Genomic DNA, 20,547 nt, shown 5'->3' with positions numbered 1-20,547 from the left:
TTTTGAATCCACACTTACATCACAACAGCATGATCATCTTTTGGGTTTTTCTTGTTGAGGCAAATTTTGCAGAGTGAATGGAGGTTTAAGTTACTTGAGAATGAATAACCTCTAAAAGGTCCGGTCAAACGTTGAAATTACTTTCTTCAGTCACACTGATCTCTGGAATGAGAGTACAGGAAAAAAGGATGAACCTGAGGTCTAGCTATTTTGAAGTGGGTTAAAAAAGGTGCAAACAAGTAACAAAGACATAAGAAATATTTATTGCAGTATTTTGTTCCACAAGAAGAGCGGGGGAGGGTTGAGATGGGAGTCACTTTTTTCTTGCCCTGTGTCTATAACATCAAAATCTATATTAAAAACAATATAACTTCCCCTGCATATAGGCACAGATACTGCACTGCTCTTAACATAAATAAATTATATCAAAGATACTCCGTTACACAGTGTGGGTAAACAACAGAATGGTCAAAACAAGAAATAAAAACAGATTTAAAAAGTTGTTGGAGCTCAGACAAAGTGAATAAATCCATCTGATGCTAGTTTAAACTCCAAAAACACTTTATTAAGAACATCATCAATACACTAACTTCCAACATTCAGTTTTTTTTTTTACAGAATTATGTTCAGATATAAACATGTGTTTAGTTAAACTATTATACAGTGGGAGTAAAAATCAAACAACAAAGTTGCTGCACAACAGCGAAGGAACTCCCACATAATGTTTTCCAAAACATTTCCTTCTTGTGTTTTTCATGTGTTAAAACTTAAACATGTCTGTATTCAAACAGATCATTGTTCGCAATACTTTCCCTCCATCTGGTCCGTAAATCTAAAAAGCTTTCTCTCTGAAACACATTGGATCCACGCAGATTTGAGTTATTTCAGTTGATTAACGCTTAGTCCCCGTCCTTGGCAGCGTATAGCGCCCGTAACGTCTCTGCCACTTTGTTCGTCAGCTTGTGTCCACTTGACAAAGATATTTTCTTGTAAATGATGTCTGACTCCTTGATGTTGTCAACCCAGGGAACCTTTTTGCGACCTTCCCGTTTCTTTACCTCGGTCCACGAGCCAGAGTAAGATCCAGTCATCCAGTGTATACTGTAGCCAGTTTTGATCCTCTGGATGACCCTGGCAATCTGCGGTCTGTCTTTGTATTTGGGACACCAGATGGCAATGATGTCCATGGCCTTCACTCTCTCGTTCATGTGACCTGTGTCCTCTGCGGACTCCACCCCTTTTTTTGGTTTCCGCTGTGGGTAGAAGAAGCGTGTGAAGCATCACAGAAATGTTGGGAAAACGTGTGAACAGCTGCAGCAGTACAAACCACCAGGTTTGAGACACACACACACACACACACACACACACACACACACACACACACACACACACACACACACACACACACACACACACACACACACGGATGTAAAGATAGTAATCATATTAGTATTCATTTAAAAATTCCTACCTCAGGAGCCTCTTCTTCCTCACTCTCCTCCTCATCTGTCTCCACGGGAACGGGTTCATTTTTAGTGTGGTTCTGGTTGGAAGATTTTGGGACCTTCAGCAGTGCAGTAATGGCTTTGTTTCTGGCATTGGCACTCGCTTCACCCTCCTCGTCCTCTTCGTCGCGATCCAAGTGTTCCATCAGTACCTTGAACTGAGAGTCAAAAAGCAGATACCTTCATATTCCTAGAACTAAAATAGTTCATTCCAAAACGAGGTCTGCATATGAAATATATCGATATAGCACCATATAAAGCACTAATGGTCAACCCTGATATTATCGCAGTGTTGCAATAGCTGGTCAAAACTAAACTTTCAGGAATCAGGAAACATTTATTAGCCAAAATATGTCAAACATACAAGGAATTTGTCTTGGCGGTTAGTGCGCGACAGTAGACAGACAAGACAACAGTGCACAAGTAATAAAATAATAAAATAAAGTGGAATGAAATGCTAATGCAATTGGTTAGTAGAATAAGGCTAAGGCTATGGGTTAGTATAAAACAAGGGGAAAAAGTTTAAAAAATTTAAATATTAAAAAGTTAAAAAGAAAAATATTAAGCATAAAGTGCACTAACGAACAAGTAACAGACAAGAGACAAAGTGACAAGTGAAGACAAACTTTGCTGGAATCATCTCCAATTTTACTCAAAAATACAGAGCGGAATGCTTACGTCCAAATATTGTTTCACGATATTCCTTTTGATCTCGATGCTGAGATCTGCGTTGTCGAGGTCCCTCTTCAGGTACTCCAGTGTCTGCCGAGGGTTGAAGTGCACCTTAGATTTCCTGTTCACTGCCTTGTCGTACACCTTGGCGGACTCTGTCGGGGAATACTTCTGGATTTTGCTGCAACGCAAACAAAAAGTTTGATGGAGTTTGTGTTGTGTAAAACGGCGGCATTGCTCAGTGGATGACAGATTTGGGGACTGCGTTTGATTTTTTTTTTTTTTTACACGTGGTCTACCTGTCCGAGAAGCCGTACAGATTCTTCAGATGTTGCTTTAGAACCAGCAGCAGCAGAATTCCCTGTGACGCACTGGCAAAGTCCAGCAGAGGGTTGGGGTTTTCAGGCAGACGGTCCATCACTGCATCCTCGTCCTCATCGCCGTCTGAGTCAAAGAGTGCCAGTTTCTTTTGGCTGTGAACCACCTCTTCCTCCTCCTCGTCACTGCTGCTAGATGTGCTGCTGCTCTGCTCATTGTCCTCTTCTTCGTATTCAATTTCGTCGTCGTCATCAGAGCTGTTTTTTCTTCTCTGAGGCTTCTTCTCCTTCTTCTTCTTCTTCTTTTTCTTCTTTGTCTTCATCAACTTCTTCGTCATCGTTGTCTTCTTTTCCTTTTGTACGGATCCTTTCTGTAAAGACTGCAGAGAGAACAAAAACGCTCAAACACTGACCAAATATAAAGCGCATATATTACACAAGCTTTGCATCCCATAATACCCAGGTTAATTAACAGGCAAGATACACAAAATTAAACACAGCTTCTCACCTCCTTGAACGACTGGAGCAGGTTGCTACCAGATACAGACAGAGTAATATCCACATGGTGCATGATAAAAAGTGGCTCCTCCTGGGTCTGGTAGGGGAAGTAGGCCAAGTTGTCGGCTATGAACAGCAGCCTGTTCACCTCAGTTTTCTGCAGGGGACAAAATGTAAATATATAAATTAACCATCCTGTGAAGTTTGGATGATGGGTGGTGGGAGACAATCCAGCCTTCAGACGGACACAAAGAGAAGCAGAAAGGGGAACTCACGGAGCTGTCGTCAAACAGGTTGAGCAGGGAAATGAGGAAAGCCCGCCTGTGTTGTCGATTCCCTCGGACCAGAGTGTAGAGATGAGAGCAGAGGGAAGAGTCCGAGTCATCGTGGCGAAAACCTCGAATCACTGCGCCTTTGGATCCATTTATTGCCTGTTGTACCTGATAAGACATCTTCAACCCTGCCACAGCCTTCATCTGTGAATTTACAGAGATTTGTTTATAGATTAAATGAGATCTTTCTAAAATATAAGATTATTTTTTTGTGAAAGTATAGAGTATAAGTTTTGTTTTAAATTCATTACAAATGCGAACTTCTGCCCACAGAAAATGTAAAAGCGAGTCATCTTTCACCTTTTCACCAAGTCAGTTACTCACGTGGATGAAGCCGCAATATTTCTTGTCGATCTCTGCCAATTGTTGATCCGCCTTGTTCTTCATGGTTGGCTCAGGGTCTGTTCCCATTGCTATCAGGTAGGGCACACACTAGAAAAAAAAATTGTGAAACATAATTGAACAGCTGCTAATGACGGATTAAAGACATGTTGACCCTATGAGAAAAAATATAATCTCATGTCTGAGCCTCGGGTGAGTATGCCGGAGTGACTGTGAACATACCTGAACAGGGTGGACGAGGCCCTGGCTGAGAGTCAGTATGATGACACTCAGGGCAAAGTGCCGAACAGTGGACTGGGAGTGGAAAAAGGACTCGAGCACCTGCTTCAGGTAAATCTGCATTATGGAGCTGCTCATGCCTGATGAGATGTCCCCCATCTCCTTCAGATCTTCCTGCTTAGCTTGATTCTTCCCTGAATAATAAAAAAAAGCACACATTAGATCATACTGCTCAATATGACTGACATGCTGAACATATTGATGATTTCTGTAAACTTACATTCGCGATCGGCCACCTGCATTCGAGAGTCCTCCTCTGACAGGTATGTCTGCAGGTTTTTCAGTACCTGGATCTTTAGAGTGACTAAACTGGTTTCATCTGACAGCGTATTGTTATATAGAACCTTCACATCCTGCACAAACATGACTTCTGGATGCATGATGAACTGGAAGCCTTGAGACAACGGGAATTAATTGAATACAATTAATTCAGAGGAAACTAAATTCAAAGACATTATAAACAAAAACAAGTAAATGCAGTATAAATACTTATGTAAGTGTGCAATGAGTTGCACTGTACCTAGACCCGTGAGGGCCTTGATCTGGACCTCTTCATCCTCGTGAGTGGTGAAGTACAACAGAAGCTCCAGCACTTTATCCTTGATGACAATCTAGGAGACACAGGGCGGGTCGGTCATCAAGCCAGGTTCCATATCAGTCGTGGATTTAGTCCAAGCCGGTTGCTGCATTTACCTTGTTAGCACCCTTGAACTCCTCTTGGTCAAAATCAAAGTGTCGGCAGAGAGCCCCCACAGTGAAGAGTGCGCGCAGGAGAGTAGGTTTGTTCGCAGCCAGAGTCAAGCTGTTGGCGTCCTCCTGGTGCTGTGTCTTCAGTTTTGCCAGCGCTCCTGTTGAATGATAGAGCAATGAAAGGAAACCTTTTTTTTTTTTCCTTGTTCATACAGGGAACTAACAAGAATCCTAATTACAGAACGGTGTTGGTTTGCATGTGTAACGAGGCAACGAGGGTATCGTAACCTTTAATGTGAAGTCAAATGAACAGGATAGCAAACACAAGCCACATTACATGTTATTCAAATGTTGGTGTGGTTTAGATCATTCTTCAGCATTTTCCATTTCAAGGTATATACAAATTCTGGTATGCAAAAATGTATGCTTATGTTAAAGTGAAGGTATGAACAATACATAACACTTACCATAGTAGCGGTTGAAACAAGCCCAGACAAACTTGTAGTTGTGTGTGACCTTGTTGACAACAGCACCGAGACAGCTTACAGAGTGCTGCACGACCTGAGAAGCAGACACAGCAAACATGCTCAAATCAAATCTGCGCGCTTCAAAAAGAGTAGTTTGGAGAGCCATGTGTGAGAGCTGTAAACAACACTGACCGTCATGCCGTATTTGATAATGAGCTTCATCAGGTCTTCTTCTATGGTAGTGAGGAAGTTCTCACTCGGTTGTTCCATCAGAGGCACCACCAGCTCCAAGATCTTCGCCACGTTACATATCACCACAAAGTCATTCTGAGTCTGGAAATGTCAAATTGGAGAGAGTTGTTCAGTACTAAGCGAAGCAATGGATGTTTCCATTTGCTGACACTAGGTTGCTCAATGGCACGAAACAAAAGCTGGTGGCGTTCAGTTCTGTCATGTGGGCATAAGACTCAACATATGATTGCTTACTTTCACACAAGCAAAAAGATAATGGGCCAATACCGAACAAAATCATGCAGCGCCTTACGTTGCACTTGGTGGTCAAGTAGGGCTGCAGGGTCATGGCATGTTTGACCATTAACTGTGCTCTGATCTTGGTGAACAGGTAGAGCGTGGTGATGCAGGCTACCAGACGACCCGAGATGACCCCTTTGTCCTCACAGTCTGAAACGCAAATGCAGAAAACGTCAACATTCGCTCAAAGCGTATGAATGTAGTACAACAAGAATGCAGTACCAAATATGTATCCAACAGGATATTCCATTTATTTTAAATACCTGCGATAGACTCCTCAGATTTCAGTATGTGTTCCACTAGATTGTCCACTAACTGAATGCAGGCTTTCTTGGCGGGTTTGTACGAAGCTTGCTCTTCGGACTTCAGTAGCTAAAATAAATGTCATACAGAAGTTCGGTGAAATGCCAGAAAAAATATTCACAGGAGCTATCGAAAAGCCTTCATACGCTGATGAGATCAAACAAGTTAAACAACTCACATTTTGTAGAAGCTGCTCAAACCAATCGTAGCCTGTATCTTTACATGCAGAGACCTTGGATGAAATGAAAACATGACATGAGTCAGAGTACTACAATGTCAAACACCAAATGTTTCCGATTTGAATGTTGTGCCGAATACTTCGTCACATGACCAGGCAGTACGCACCACATCCGTGATGTTCAGGATCTTCCGGGTCATGGCATTTTTGTCATGACTCGGCGTGGGAGTGAACCAGATTTTCTGGAACGTCTCATTCACCAATTTCTGCAGGCAAAAGTGAGAGAGAGATTATTTATAAAAACAGCCAGCCAGCTTGAGCAGCATACAGATAGAAGTACACACAAACCTTGATCCCCTCTTCGTCGTTGACCCTCCGGATCATCCTGACACACATCTCGGTGATCTTATGGAAGTCCGGCAGCTCAAGGCAAATATCCCTCAAGATCTTAATGACCCTCTTCCTCACACTGATACCGGTGTCCTGTTCAAAGTGGGTACAGATAATGGCTGAAACAATTTAAACAATAAGTGTATGGCTCAATTGCACTGTTAAATAGTTGCAGTTGCTCTACTGCTCTTTAGGTGGCAGTGTGGGAAAAGCTTATTCTTATTGATTAAACCTTAAATGGCCGTTGGCACAAAAAAAATAATTATATATATATATATATATATATTTGTTTGTTGCTTAAGTCGAGGGAAGCTCCCCTTCAGTCTGTCGCTTATGATGGATGCTATCGCTTCCACAAACTCCCAAGACGCCACCTGATGTGAATCAATTCAAACTGCTCCCTGAGAGTTATTTGTGTAGGATACAAAGCCTCAAGATGAGGTGAGATGAGATGGAAGCTTTAGAAATTACCAATATCCTTTCAATGAGCATGTCGTAGTACTGCTCAATGAGCTGCGGTCGACTGAGCACAAAGCGGCCGAGCAGCTCCACGGCGGCCTCTCGCACACTGGTGGAGTTATCCATGAGGCGACAGTGAACTCCACGCTGCATATCCAACTGCAAAGCAAACAGGAGAGATTAGTCAGAGCAGAGAACCATTACTGAATGTTATGGATGAAAGTGTCACCGTCCCAAACGGGCACAATTGCCCGGCAATACCACCCTAACACTCCGTAGCAGGACCTGAGACCGCTGTCGATCCAGTGGCCTAAGCGATGTGTAGCGACCCATACGAGAGGACTGACCCGAGCAAGAATACTTGGATCCACGGCTACTACTTCAGACAGACACTTCATGGCTTTAGTTCGGACTGCGATGGCACTCTCCCCCAGCACTCTCAGAATCTATATGAAAGAGAGAGTGAGTCAACCACAGCAAACACAAAGTAATCTCTTCCTGACGTTCATTTGAAATGAATCCTCCTACCTGTGATAAATAAATATCAAAGCTCTGTGAGAACGGCCTCATGGAGGCCAGATATCTGACGATCAGGCAGGAGTCCTCATAGGCTACGGTGTCAGAGTTTATACTGCAAGAAAAGTCAAGAGGACAGTTGAATGTCAGGACTGGTGAACAGGTGGATCAGCGCCAGAGAAAAGTAGTATTTACCTGAAAGAACTCCAATCTGATGGTGAGGTCTTCATAACCTTGCGGAGGAACTTCTTCCGCGTCTCGGCCCGTTGTACAATCTCCTCAGTTGAATCAACATCCATGGATTGGTGTCTGAGGTCCTCATCGTCATTCTGAGACTTTACCGCTTTGTCTGCCTCGGTGATAGTGTCCCTGAACCACTGAGCAATATAAAACTTCCTGGCAAACTAAATGAAACGAGCACATACACATGTCATGAAAAATGTAGGAACTCTGTTGGAAACATAACAGTTGTTGCTATTGTGATAATGATAACCACGGCCTGTAAACACTTAGCATTTAGTCCATAGGGTATCGTAAATGTGACCACGATGAGAATCCTGTGAATACAGATCAATATATGAAAATAAAATGCTCACCACTAGAGCTGGATCGGTCTCCATGTGCTCATGTATGTAGTCCAGCAAAGCCTTCTGGAGTTTCGGGATCTCATCACTGCCTTGAGTCTGTAACGAGATCAATAAGTCAGGAGAATCTCAACGCAGCCTGACAATTGTTCATTTACATCCTTTCAAATAATTCCGGGAACGATCAAGTCTACCTCTCTGAGAATGCGGTCGATGGCTTTTTGGTCCACGTTGCTATTGACGGCATCTTTGCGCAGGCTAGAAGCGACAGTGCCGAGGTAGTCCAGCGATGCCACCCTGAGTGCCATTTCGGTGTGCTTGTTACTGAACTGGTGCACCTGGAGTACGAGATGTGAGGAGGGGGGGGGGGACGACATCAACACCAACTGAACAGCCCACTGGACTGATGTTTGACAATAACTCGGTTGAAGTGGGCGACGCTACTCACCAGCAGCCGGCCCAGTAAACTGAGCAGCAGTTCAGCTGCAGGCCACTCAGGCCGGTTGACTGCAGACAGCAGGTCATGGACAAAGTTCTCAAACAGAGGCCTGTAGTCATCCTCGCCTTGCTTGCTGCCACACCTGAAACACACACACACAATCAAATGTATTGTTAAAAAATGCATTTAAAAAAAGAAAACCGGTAAGATTACAAACTGTTCCACAGTAGAAGAAGGTGCAGTGTGCTTCTCGTTCACAGACTACAGACAAATTACTTACTTCTTGAGAAACACAGACAGGAAGTTCTGAGCCGTCCTCATGGCCGTTTCATAGGAGTTTGTGATAAAAACATCTTTATCCACCTAGGAGCAAAAAAAGTAACAAACATGTACAAACATTTCTGAATAAAATACATATTTTTAGATGAATGAGATTTAAAACAAATGCTGGGTAGTTACCTTCTTATTATGTTCACCTTCTGCGTCCCTCTCTAAGGGGAGGCGAACCACACACTGGATGAGCTGAAGAACCAGCGCTGTGACCATCTGGATATGCAAAGGCTCCTCATCCGAATCATTGTTTAGTCTGGAGAAACACCAGACACAAGTATCCTAAGTTTACTGAACAATGCAACAAAAAAGACACTCTTTATTCATGGTATTTGAACGAGCAAGATGTAGTTACCTAAAGTTCCTAAGGCTGCGCTTGCTAGTAGGCAGTCTAGCTAAGGAGGTGAAGATCTCTTCAAGAATGAGCTGCCTGTGCTTCTCGTAACGGGAGAACACCTAAGGAAGAGTAAAACACAAAAGCGCTCAATAAAAAAACGTAACGACAGGAGTAAACAAAAATTTAGAAAAGCAATCTGAAGCAACAGCAAAATGGACAATGAAACAACATAAAAATTGCATGTCATGGCAGACTTACTGCGGTCACAAGTGTGATGGCACATAACTGCAGTTCGCTGACATTCTCCACAAAGAAAGGTGTAATGCCCAGAGTGGACACCTGTAACGCGGGCACAGAGTCAAAGGTTAAACAGACCGAGGTTAAACGGTTTGATGGGATTAAATGATGTCAGAGTATCACCTGGAGAATAGTGGTGTCAGTTAGCAGCTGGATTTCCAGAAGCTCCGAAATATTGCTCACAATATCACAGACTTTGTCGTAGAGCATCACTACCACCTTCTGTTTGTGGGTGGAAATCTTTGCTCTCTTGGACTTTGAAGTATGCATGCCACCTTAGGTGAGGAAGATGAAGGGACAATGAACATTTTATTATTATGTAAAAAAATATATATATATTATTTTAATGTAAAAATACCATTACAATATACCAATGAATTATTTGTAGTAACGGTGCTACTCCATTTATAGCTTTCTTTTAAATAAACGCTAGGATTATTTGGGCCAGCATGGATTGACTGTCGGCCTACTAATATGCAAAAACAGCTTGCTGAGCTCAAGATTTCTACAGTAGTACAACTTAGAAGAATGGAATAAAACTGTGCTGACCTTTTCTGTAGACTGGGTCATACTGAGGGTATAAAGAATTTTGCAGATGGAACTTTGTGTACTGCAGCACCCTCTCGATCACATCTTCTATATAAACTGCCTTGGGCATGTGTGGCGATGTCATGATGTTGAGTGCAGTCAAACAGGCATCGGCAGACTTAGCAACCCGCTCCATGATGAGGTCACGCCACAACCGCTCCTCGTCCATTGAATCATTTTCCTTCAAAAACAGGTCCGGTGAGTTTCAGTTTATTCACAACACAGTTAAAGTTTAGTGTACAGCACAAGTGCAGCTATAAGACAAAATCCAGCTGGCAACTTACATGATTCATTAGTGTGGAAAGTTTGACGCTGTCCTGGATGTTCTTCTCGAGGATATTCAACATTTTCACCAGTTTCTTAGTCGAACACTGAGGATCAGAGTAACCAGCTAGAATGTATGATCTTTAAATATTACCTATGAACCTCAGGGTAACCAAGTGACGCCGTACCTTGTTAAAGATGCACATTGCTTTGATCTTAGCAGAGTCGTTGCCTAGCTCGTTCAATTGGTGCTTTCCGAGCAAGAGCTCCTCCGGTATCTCATCATCATCTGTTTGAGGTCACACAGTTACAATGTTGACGTTGTTCCAACAAACGCCGGCTTTGGAAGCTGCGGATCTCTGGATGTTTACCTGCAGCGGTGAGGTCTACGTCCTCGAGGCTCTCGATAATGCTGTCCATGTTGGCCGTGAATCTCTTAAATGTGGAGGAGTCCAACTTTTCTGTTACACCAATGTAAACACAAAAGATTATTACAAATATGTAGTATTAAAAACGCAATATCACTATAAAATAATTCATAGCAGTAAAATAAATACCCTCTGGTGTCAGCTTGGAATCGTACGCTTTCTTGGTTTTTTGTTTCTCCTTTTTCTTCAATTTTCTGGCAACTGAAAAATAAAAAAGTCATTCGAACAAGACGTTAGTCATGCCGTTCACAGCGGCATCTCACTCTCAAGCAGTTTAACGGAGAAAGAATCCGTTTCAATAAGTTTGCTGAAAGAAGTCGTCCTTTTAGAGATTCATCACAAAATAAAAGCTCTCCCTCCCTCGTATACTACATTTATTTACATTTTTTCTTCTCCAATAAAAACTCACTGTCACGCAAGCTTGGTGCTGGAGAGTCTTGGTCTGAACCATCTGGACTCTTTTCGCGGTGACCGCTGCCGGACCCCCGGCGAGCGCCGTGCGACCCACCGCTCCGGTGCTGCCCAGTACCCTTCCTCTCTTCGTGTTTCCAGGACTTGTCGTGATCTTTCTTGTAGCGTTTCTTTGGAGCTGAAATCACAACAGAGAAAGGAGAGGTCAGAAAATATTAGGTCCTTTAAGCAGCAATCATTGCTTTAATAAATAAATAAATACAATGTATTAATTACTATATCAAGTATTGACAGGTACATATTGGTGGAGCTCCGCAAAAACAACCTTCTGTCAAAAGCGGAGACCGTGGCGTTGACAGATTTTGCAATACTCTAATACAATAAATAGATTTTTTATTTGATTTAATACTCACATTCATTGTCAGAGTTATCGCCATCGTCGTTATCATCAGAGTCATCGCTGTCTTCCTCCAACTCAGCGTACTTGCTTTTCTTACTGACCACACTGTGTTTTCGCTTGTTTTCTGGAAGAAAGTTGGTGTTCAGGACAGAATAATCTATACTTTTAGGGGAGATGCAAGAAGTAACTCATTATGGCTCCTGAAACAGTGGTTTAACATAAACAAACATCCAGAAGCCATAGCACACTTGTCAATGCACAGGAGTTTTGCATGCATATCTAGTAACCAAAGTCATACCTCTCCCCGATTTGTCGAGGAATCTGGTGCTGTTTGTGTTCCTGCTTTCCTTAATGATCCTTTTTACCTCGTCGAGGTTGAGTTTGTTGAGCACGACGACGGGCTTAGTGCCTTTGTTCAAGTCCTTTATCAGCGACAGCCTCTCCAGCCGGACTAAGGGTTCGGTCCAGCTCTCAATCAGTTTGTCTGGAAGTTGGAGATCTTTCACATCCCGTTTTAATTTTGGAATCACAAAGTTCTTCAGACTTCCAGACTTGCCACCCAGCAGGTATGAGGGGAATTCACAATGTTTTGTCTCCAAAGGTTGCTGCTTGTTGTTTCCAGCTTGGCAGCTGGCGCTGCCATCCCCACTTTTCCGGTCTTTCTTATTCTGTGCGTTTTGAAGGCCAGAACTCTCGGTCTTCTGCCGACCATTCAGGTCGGTGGATTTTCCACCATCGTCTTGCTTCACTCTCGGGCTGTCGGGCTTCGTAGGCCTGTCAGGAGAGGGTCTGCTGCAGTTTTCCCTTGACGTCTTGTGCTTCCTGTCTTTGTCCCTATCCCTTGTTTTGTTTTTCTCTTGTTTTTCTTTATCTCCTTCCCTATCTCGAACCTTTTCCCTGTTCTTATCTCCAATCTTGTCCTTATCTTTATCGTAGTCTCTATCTTTGTCCTTAACCCTATCCTTCTCTTTCTCTCTGTCCTTATCCCTGTCATCTCTATCCACAACTTTGTCTTTATCTCGGTCTCTCTCTTTCTCTTTGTTCTTGTCTCTCTCTCGGTCCCTGGCTTTGCCATCACCGTGTTTGGAGTTGCGCTCTGCCTTGCTCGCGGTTTTCGGAGTTTCGGGGTTACTGATATGGGGTCGGTGAATGTTGTGGTTCTTTTCCTCTTTGCTGCGCTGCTCTGAGTGCTTGTCATGCTTCGGTCGCGGTGTGTCCAGCCGTCGGTCTTCCGAGTGTTTCTTGCCACTGCCGGTTTTGCCCTCATGCTTGTGTTTGGATTCGCGTTGGCTTTCCGGCTTCTGTTTCAGGGCTTCTGGTTGCCTGTCCGAGCAGGACTTCCTGGGGTTGTCTGCATTCTGTTTGATGATCCCAGGTCTGTTTGCTGCAACTTTGTCTACCTTTCCATCGGGCTTTGTCTTTAGGTGCCGCAGGTGGTCCTCACAAAACGTCTGTGCTTCCAGGACCACCACAGGCTGTCCCTTGATTCTGCCAGCTTGCTGCAGATCAATACTGACCATCAAGGCAGGTCGACTGGCCCCGTTACTTGCAGCATTTGTCTTCTTGGATCTCAACTTGCTATCAGTGTTGCCTCCTTGTACCGTAGGCCCGTCCCCTGAATCGCCTCCAGGTTCCTGAGGATACGTGTCTTGCTTCCGTTTCTTCAGTGGCTTATCTGCAATAGAAAACATATTTAGCTTGACTCTTCTTAAAGTACCAAGAATCCTAGGTTAATGAAACATTGTTTTAAAGGCAGTGGGCAAAGGCAAGACACACAATACCTTTATCCTGGACTTCTTTAGACCATCTCTCTTTTTCACTGGCCGACTCGCGTTCTATTCTCTCGATCTCTGCCAGTGTGTCTATCTCGGCATCATCAAACACAACCCCACTGACGACTCCGGACTCCTTGCTATTTGGCCGAACAGGAACTGGCTTACAGTTCGCCTGCTCCTCGGCCACGAACCTGTGTGACGGGTCCTGGGCAGTCCTTGACATCGGAGTATTACTATTATTCGTCAAGTCAGTTTCATGTTCTGAATCAAGAAGTGGCCTCTGAGGCAGCTCTCCAGATTGATCCGAGTCGGCAAGCTTGACCCGCGACAGTTTAATAGTCAGCCTGGCGGACTCTTTTGCTGGAGAACTAACAATGCCATACGAGGCATTTTTGTCTGTCAGCTCATTTTCTTCTTTACTCCTTTCGTTCTGCTTTTTTTTGCGGTCAGCAGAGGTAAGGTGCAAGTCAGGTGCTGCAACTGGTGGCATATCAGGTGGAGGGGACTGCATGATAAGGGGAGGCCTGGACCCTGCTTAAACACAAATAAATCTCTTTAGTCTTTGCAAATAATGACTGAACAAAGGTGCATTCATTTTGAGTGCACCGAATAAAGATGAATGGGCTTGTTGCTAATGTAGCATACTTTTTGCGGCCTCCTCACTCCCAGCAGGGGAACACAAAGACTCGGGTGATTTAACTGGAAACGTGGCAGCCCTCATGGAGGGGTCGTTCTCCTGTTGGAACACGAGACATTTATCATCCCGTTAAACAGTCAGCACCTGCCAAGGTCCAGTTCAGGATATCTTGATCGTCTGCATTACCTCATCTCCCAGTCTGTGAGCCATGTTGATGTAGTCTTCATCTGAGCCTAGCCTCGCATTATGATTGGATGAAGTGCTTGATAGCTGACCTGAGACCTTGTCGTCATGGATATTTCTAACTAAAAGAGAGAGAGCAAAATAAAATATACAGTTAATTTGTGATGTGCCTCGCGTCTCCCTGAGATACAGAACTTATTTTACACCATAACAGCCGTTTTATTTACCATGTCAAGGTATGGAAGTCTCAAGATATCAACTGACAACTATTGCCACAGAAGTTTATACATGATGACGTTAAAGGATTAGTTACGCCATTTTGTCCAGCAAAGCGTATCTAAAACGCCAAGCAGGCGGTGACTTTTTAAAATGAAAACAAAGTGAGAGGAAATGCACATTAACCTTCAGCTATTAGCTTCATGTGCTGTGAACAAACAAAGTGTGATCCCCTAAAGCCACACCTTAAATATGTAGTGCACTGCATGTAGTCTCTTTACGCAGAATGATTTACAGACAAACAAATAAACATTGGTAATCCAAATGGAATGCATGCAATAATCTCTCCATAGTAGTTTTTTTGTTAAAAATTGTCCACCTTGTTTTGGTTTTCCACCAGCATAAATGCACACAAAATGACAACTTAACAATTCAAGGTTAATCCTCCTAATCAATAGTAATTCACTGATACAAACAGAAAGGTATGCCAAGCAGTTGAAGATACATTTTTCTTCACTTGAATATGTACTCACCCTGCTGTGTCTGTTGGTGCTGAGAGTAACTGGGGGGATTGTACTGCATGTAGTCTGCAGGACTCTGAGGGGTATAAGGACTGGGTATAGGGCTGTTCTGCTGGGGTAAGAACCGAGCACTTGATCCAGACTGTGGGGAGGCAAAACATCTGCGAAGGAGGTAGGAAGTCGTTTTAGTCGGAATACAACCCTTCTACATTTTCATCATCTGGCTGTAATAAACTGGCCCTGTCTTACCCAGACGGGCTTTGGGGGACAGAGGTTTGCTGATAGTTTGATCCTGGGCTCCCATGCACCTGATTTTGAGATAGTTTATACTGTTGCAACATTGGCTGCTGCATTACACCTAAGAGGTAAGGATAGGACAATCCACAAATAAGGTCATACAAAGAAGCTGAACACACACACACGACTTAAACTTTACCAAGTCTCGACCTCAAATGCAGACTGGACATTCATTGTGTAGCATTGGCCGGCTCAGACAACAATCTGACGATTATATGGCCGGGCTACAAAGACTCTCATGCAATTGTTTCAGAATTTGAGCTGGTCTTGGTTAAACGTTGTGAAGGAGGTTGGAAGGCAATATATCAAACATAGTGTCTAATAGCAGAATACGTTAGCACACCATTAACTTGTGTAAACACTTCGACTTTGCTATTGTAGAAGTATGCATATGCTTTTTAATAATTGTAACACTGAAAAAAGAACAGCTGCTCACAAAACTAGAAGTGTTCCTCCAACAGGTTAAAAGAAAAATATTGAAGCCTTTATCGAAATTAGAGATACAATTAATTTGTGTCATTAAGTATTTTTCTGTTGCCCATTTTTGTTCTATATTTTTCAAAAGAATGATAGACCATTACTTTAAATTCAGAACTAAAAAATGTTTTAAATTTAGGTGGTACAAATTACAGTAATAAACAGCTGGGTTCAGGTATAACAAAATAATAATGTTATTAGTTAAACCTGTGTTTTACTGTTTGAAAAGGTCTGCTGTGAAGACGTTCTATTCAAATTGAGTTTTCCGCCATTATTTGCATGACCCAGGAAATACTCAGGGGAAAATATAGTTAGAGTGAAAACCAGGACAACGGCCAGGAAAGAGCATGCAAAACATGTACTGAATTGGCATACTTTTGTCCCTGAAGATTTTGGGGTTTAAGGACAGCAGAGTTTGTAGAAGCATTGGCATGTCACCCTCAGGTTCATCGTTCCCCAAGTTGTCCTTCAACTCTCTAGAAAGCAAGCAAAAGAACAGTGCACAGTCATATTCCAGGCAACAGTTGCCCTGGTACGGCAGTGAGTGTAATGTGATCACTGCAATTGAACTGTCAATGCCTCACTAGTGTGGCGGCTGTAGCTACCAGCCGTACCTTCGACCAGGCATATCGGTTATTTCAACAGCAGGAAGACACAAAGACACTTTTTGGGCGTAATTTACTTATCTCGATCACATACCCGCAGTCGGGTGAAATTTTATAACGATTAAGGTTGACGTAAATTGTTCACAGCTTTCTAAACATCCTTCTGTAGTCAACCATCTTGCTGGCAAAAGACCGAGCTGCTGCATCACACCTGTCTAGTTGATGGGCCTGGATAATTGGACTGCGCCATTCTACTACAGCCAGAGGGGTGTTCTCGGGGGGGCCTCTTCCTCTCCACCACATAGGTTTAAGAGGCGGAATGTCTACCCCTATAATTAACTATGGACCGGGCAGCACATCACATATAATCCTACAGATAGCAAAGGAGGGGGCTGTGTCTCTTTGTGTTAAAGAGCATCAACTATGTTGCTATATGTTGCTATATGTTCTCTATTTGTTCCACCTGTGTCTGCTCTCCCGATTCTATGCGTAACCTAGTCCTTCACGCACTGTTAAAGTAAACAATGAAACGCTAACATTTACGCAAACACTATTAACAACAAATTTAGCTCAACACCGATTTCTTCTCCAAATCAAAAACACATTTTAAGTTTTCTCACACACTTTTATAAATACAGTGTAATAGCTTCTCCCGAGCGTCACTCAAGAATTTAAAATGATCGTAAAGCTGTTGAAAGTGCAGCGAGTGGTACTCACATGTGTTCAGTGGACACTTGGTTAAGGCTGTGTGCCAGTTGAGTCACCAGATTTTCGTCCCGACACACCAGCAGGTTGCTGACCTCTTCAGAGATCCTTCCATTGTAGAGCAGACTCTTAGCAGTGGTGGCAGGGAGAGGAGACGGCAAGGGCAGCTGGTTCAACACTAAAAGGACGGTGATGGGCAAACAAGTTAGGTGGGAAATAAAAGGGAAGTAGGAAAGGGAAAAGAAAACAGTTTGGGGAAAGGATTTGTATATGTATTGTAAAAATATCTCACTTTATTTGGTGGTAGTGCCAAATGCCAATGAAACAATCAAGAGTTTTCAGACAATGTCTATTTTAGATATGTCAACTGACATTTACATTTGTATTTTGGGGTAAACATTTGAAGGCTTACGAATAAATGAAGAAGTGGAACTGACACATAAATGTACTGTCTTTCTTTTCATCCATCCAGGTCCATCGAACTCATTTACATTTTAAATCATATCTTTGCACTAGAGCCGAGTAGTGAGAAGCCAGCAAACTCCACATTAAAGTAGAAGCACTAAAACACTACTCAAGATATAGCATTTCATTAGTTGCGCATTCTTTAAACTTACCACAAAAGCACTAACTTGAATTTAAGAGTTTAGGCTGTGTGAACAGCATTAGAGAGAGATGATGTTGCACTTACAGTCTGTCAGGCTAGCAATTCCAGCAAGAGTAGTGATGGGAACATGAGGCATATCACCATTCATGCTGAAGATGAGGTCAAAAGGTCGTGGCAATGCACAGGCTGCTCAATATCACCAATCTCTTCCTATTTCTCACATCTCCAAAATGCTGCAGAAACAAAACGAAGAAAGTAGCAAAAAACCCTTTTAGAGAACAGTAACTGTTAAAAAAAAAAGTATGGATGTCATTACATAAAACATTGTTCATGGTAGGATTGAAAACAAGCCTGTTGTTTTCCGTGTAAATACATTGCGGGATGGGGATACATAGTGGTGTCAGCTCATGAGTGTGCATTATTACACTGGCAGCATAAATGCACCTCAGACGCAGACAGCTCATGCAGATGTTAAAGTGGACGTCTGTTTCCTCGACAATGAGTGTTTGCCTCTTGTTGACAAAAGATAGGAGCCCCCTTGGTGGCTAGGCTCACGGATAAGGCTCGGTTTAGGTTTATGTACGGCTAAACACCGGCCTTGCAGCGAGCCTGGGAATGCTCTTACAAGTTATTGATACATATCAGTTCCTGGTGCCTCCAACCATCTTGTTTCCTTAAAGGTTATACGTACACAGCTTCCCTGTATGCATGTTTAGCTTGGACATTTCAACCTGCTAGACTCGAACGTGCCATTTTGCAGAGACGCGAGGCTACTACAGACAATACGGGCTCTCAAAGCGACGGAGAACGTCGAGCATTGCAAACAGACTCGAGCAGTGACGAACCTAGCTAGCTTTTTTTTTGTTGTTGATAGAATAGAGATTTAAAAAAAAGTTGCAACGTTTCGGTGTTTCTCTCTCTCCGTGTACGTATATCCAACCCTAAAGTCAGTATAGTTAACGTAACACCCGTCATTGTAGCCGAAACCCACACGCAAAACGCAATTCACAAAACATTGTAGTTAAAGCTCAAATTATTTCTTTTGTTACAATGTCAGCTAAGGTTTCCGGGGCTGTCCAACAGAAGGGACGTTAGCGTTAGCTTACACCAGATGGGACTTTACCATTATTCGTGTATTAGTGCCTCGGTGCTTTACATACTTGCCAAGACGACTAGTAGCGTGACGACGTCTGTGAAAGTGACTAAAATCAACTCAGGGATAGCCGGCTAGCAACAACTGGCGAGGTAGTTCGCTAGCGTATGCTAACTGGCAAGGTAACGTTACAGTAACTTGCCGAACGGTAAGCTAGCATCACCGGGAGTGATTGCACCGGAGTTAGCCTACTTTATGTCGCTCTTTTTTTTATTATTATCGCATAGGTCGCGTGCGGGGTTTAGACGTTCACCTCGCACTTCCCGTGGCCTCCATCCACGCACCACCAGCTCACAAAGTGGACCTCGGACTTGCCTTAGGAAGCGTAACCCCGACCCGTCGCCAGGGAGGCAGGGGTACAAAGCGGAGACCCCATCAGAAATCAGAGATATAGCCCCGGCGCGATCCCCGTTAAACGGTTCCCAACGGCCGCCCGGTGGGTCTGACGAACCGGAAACACCCAGGGAGCCGGACAATTTGCCCGAACGGAGGTTGTTGTACTCGAATCCGGCTTATTTACCTTTGGATGTGATGAGAAAGAGAAGTGGTTGTGTTTAAAGGAGGAGGAGGGGGGAGGAGGAGGAGCAGGAGCAGGATGGCAGCTGGAGAAGAGTCTCTGGCTCCCTCTCCGTCCCACTGTTCAAACAGCTCCTCCGAGCACTAGCTTACACAACGGCGGTGATCCCCGTCGAGGGGACTGTGTGTGTGTGCGGGGGGGGGCGCTTTCTTCTCTCTCACGGCGAACATGTCTGCCGGGATGGGGAGAGCATCCCCGTACAACCGGCCTCATCGGGGCGACTGTTTATCAGAAGCTGGTGGGAAGGTTCTGCGGGTACCGGTTGATTTTAATAGCATTCGAGGGACAGAGGGGGAAAAAGAGGGGGGGGGGGTCCACATTGTCTATCCACCCCCTATCCCTCTATCTCTCTTTCAAAATGACGACCGGAAGAACCGGTAAAGAGGAATGTGAATAACTCCCTCAACCGGCGAGGAGCTGCAGCTAATTAACGTCAACAATTAACAGCTTTTTGCTCACATTTCAAATTTATAGGAAATAATTCAGTCCAGTAATGATAAGCAAATCTTCTAATCTTCGTGTATAGAAATCATTGGTCTATAATGTTTATATTTATAGTAAAGGGGAGCGTTTACTTACTGATAATCTGCCATTCTTTCCTACTTGACACAGAATAAACACATGAACAATAATAAATCAGTTTTCCACTCCCCGTCAATAACCCACTATTACCCAAAGCTGCAAAAGTGTCCTCCTCAGGGTGCCAACTTTCTTTTGTTGGGAACCATATTCTATACCATAAGTATTCTTAAGCTATAACACAAGCTATAACACAGCTATAACATGACCTAAGTGACCTCTTGAAATAGTATGACGTGTGTAAACGATGTAGAAAATGTATGTTAAAATGAGCCAAATATAGATTTCTGATCATGTTTGGGGCGGAGATGATTTGACAAAATGTAATCAAGTGTTTAAGTGTTATTGCACATACCATACAATTTAATAGAAATACCCTCAAGTAGTATCCTAGTTTATTCGTCTTTCATTTCACTGCAGGCCATTTAATAACTGTGATGTGGATGCGTAGAAACATGCAAGCCAATATAAAACAATCACTAATGTGTAGTATCTAACAGGCCAAAGTTTTGGCAAGGATGGCAAGAGTGATCAATACCGACTATTTCATAAACAGGTTTTAGTCTCCCTCTTGTGGAAAAAAATAAAAATATTTTTCAGAACTTGAAAAAGTGCCCTAATAAATGTTTGCACGTTAGAGGAATTTAATTGATTGGTC

General features: G+C 43.2%; 1 protein-coding gene across 8 annotated transcripts; it reads right to left on the bottom strand.

Moving 5' to 3' along the window:
* Positions 1 to 240: 240 nt before the first annotated feature.
* On the bottom strand, positions 241 to 19,653 carry LOC120831929 (nipped-B-like protein B). Of its 8 annotated transcripts, none has more exons than XM_040197855.2 (47): positions 19,254 to 19,653; positions 17,665 to 17,813; positions 16,986 to 17,151; positions 16,039 to 16,139; positions 15,139 to 15,247; positions 14,902 to 15,050; positions 14,156 to 14,274; positions 13,978 to 14,068; positions 13,339 to 13,866; positions 11,856 to 13,232; positions 11,571 to 11,681; positions 11,156 to 11,335; positions 10,876 to 10,947; positions 10,690 to 10,779; positions 10,507 to 10,607; positions 10,339 to 10,425; positions 10,016 to 10,235; positions 9,590 to 9,741; positions 9,428 to 9,508; positions 9,188 to 9,288; positions 8,962 to 9,088; positions 8,783 to 8,865; positions 8,512 to 8,644; positions 8,258 to 8,401; positions 8,076 to 8,162; positions 7,675 to 7,883; positions 7,492 to 7,594; positions 7,311 to 7,409; positions 6,976 to 7,122; positions 6,463 to 6,597; positions 6,282 to 6,380; positions 6,115 to 6,168; positions 5,897 to 6,005; positions 5,647 to 5,783; positions 5,295 to 5,435; positions 5,103 to 5,196; positions 4,639 to 4,793; positions 4,466 to 4,556; positions 4,166 to 4,339; positions 3,889 to 4,079; positions 3,649 to 3,756; positions 3,268 to 3,468; positions 3,003 to 3,149; positions 2,477 to 2,874; positions 2,184 to 2,358; positions 1,472 to 1,663; positions 241 to 1,253 (listed from the first exon to the last, which is right to left on the bottom strand). In XM_040197855.2, exons 2-47 carry the CDS (start codon positions 17,726 to 17,728, stop codon positions 900 to 902), a joined length of 7,986 nt encoding a protein of 2,661 aa, XP_040053789.2. In that variant the 5' UTR covers positions 17,729 to 17,813; positions 19,254 to 19,653; the 3' UTR covers positions 241 to 899. The 8 variants fall into 8 exon arrangements, with proteins under 8 accessions (XP_040053789.2, XP_077943924.1, XP_077943923.1 ...); XM_078087798.1 differs by having other exon boundaries at positions 13,339 to 13,863; positions 18,987 to 19,593; XM_078087797.1 differs by having other exon boundaries at positions 13,339 to 13,863; positions 19,049 to 19,593.
* Between the last annotated feature and the right edge of the window lie 894 nt (positions 19,654 to 20,547).

This window comes from Gasterosteus aculeatus, chromosome 14, assembly GCF_964276395.1.
Source record: "Gasterosteus aculeatus chromosome 14, fGasAcu3.hap1.1, whole genome shotgun sequence".
Classification (NCBI taxonomy): Eukaryota; Metazoa; Chordata; class Actinopteri; order Perciformes; family Gasterosteidae; genus Gasterosteus; species Gasterosteus aculeatus.
The sequence above is the reverse complement of the archived record's forward strand: the minus strand, read 5'-3'. Positions and strand labels throughout refer to the sequence as shown.

Bases quoted from the DNA above. Each gene is read 5' to 3' on its own strand.
- LOC120831929 (XM_040197855.2), bottom strand. From the start codon at position 17,728: ATGAATGGTGATATGCCTCATGTTCCCATCACTACTCTTGCTGGAATT. The intron at 13,867-13,977 runs GTATGCTACATT...TTTGTGTTTAAG, and splicing joins GAGTGAGGAGGCCGCAAAAA to CAGGGTCCAGGCCTCCCCTT. The intron at 8,402-8,511 runs GTGAGTAGCGTC...CTCGTACTCCAG, and splicing joins GTTTACTGGGCCGGCTGCTG to GTGCACCAGTTCAGTAACAA.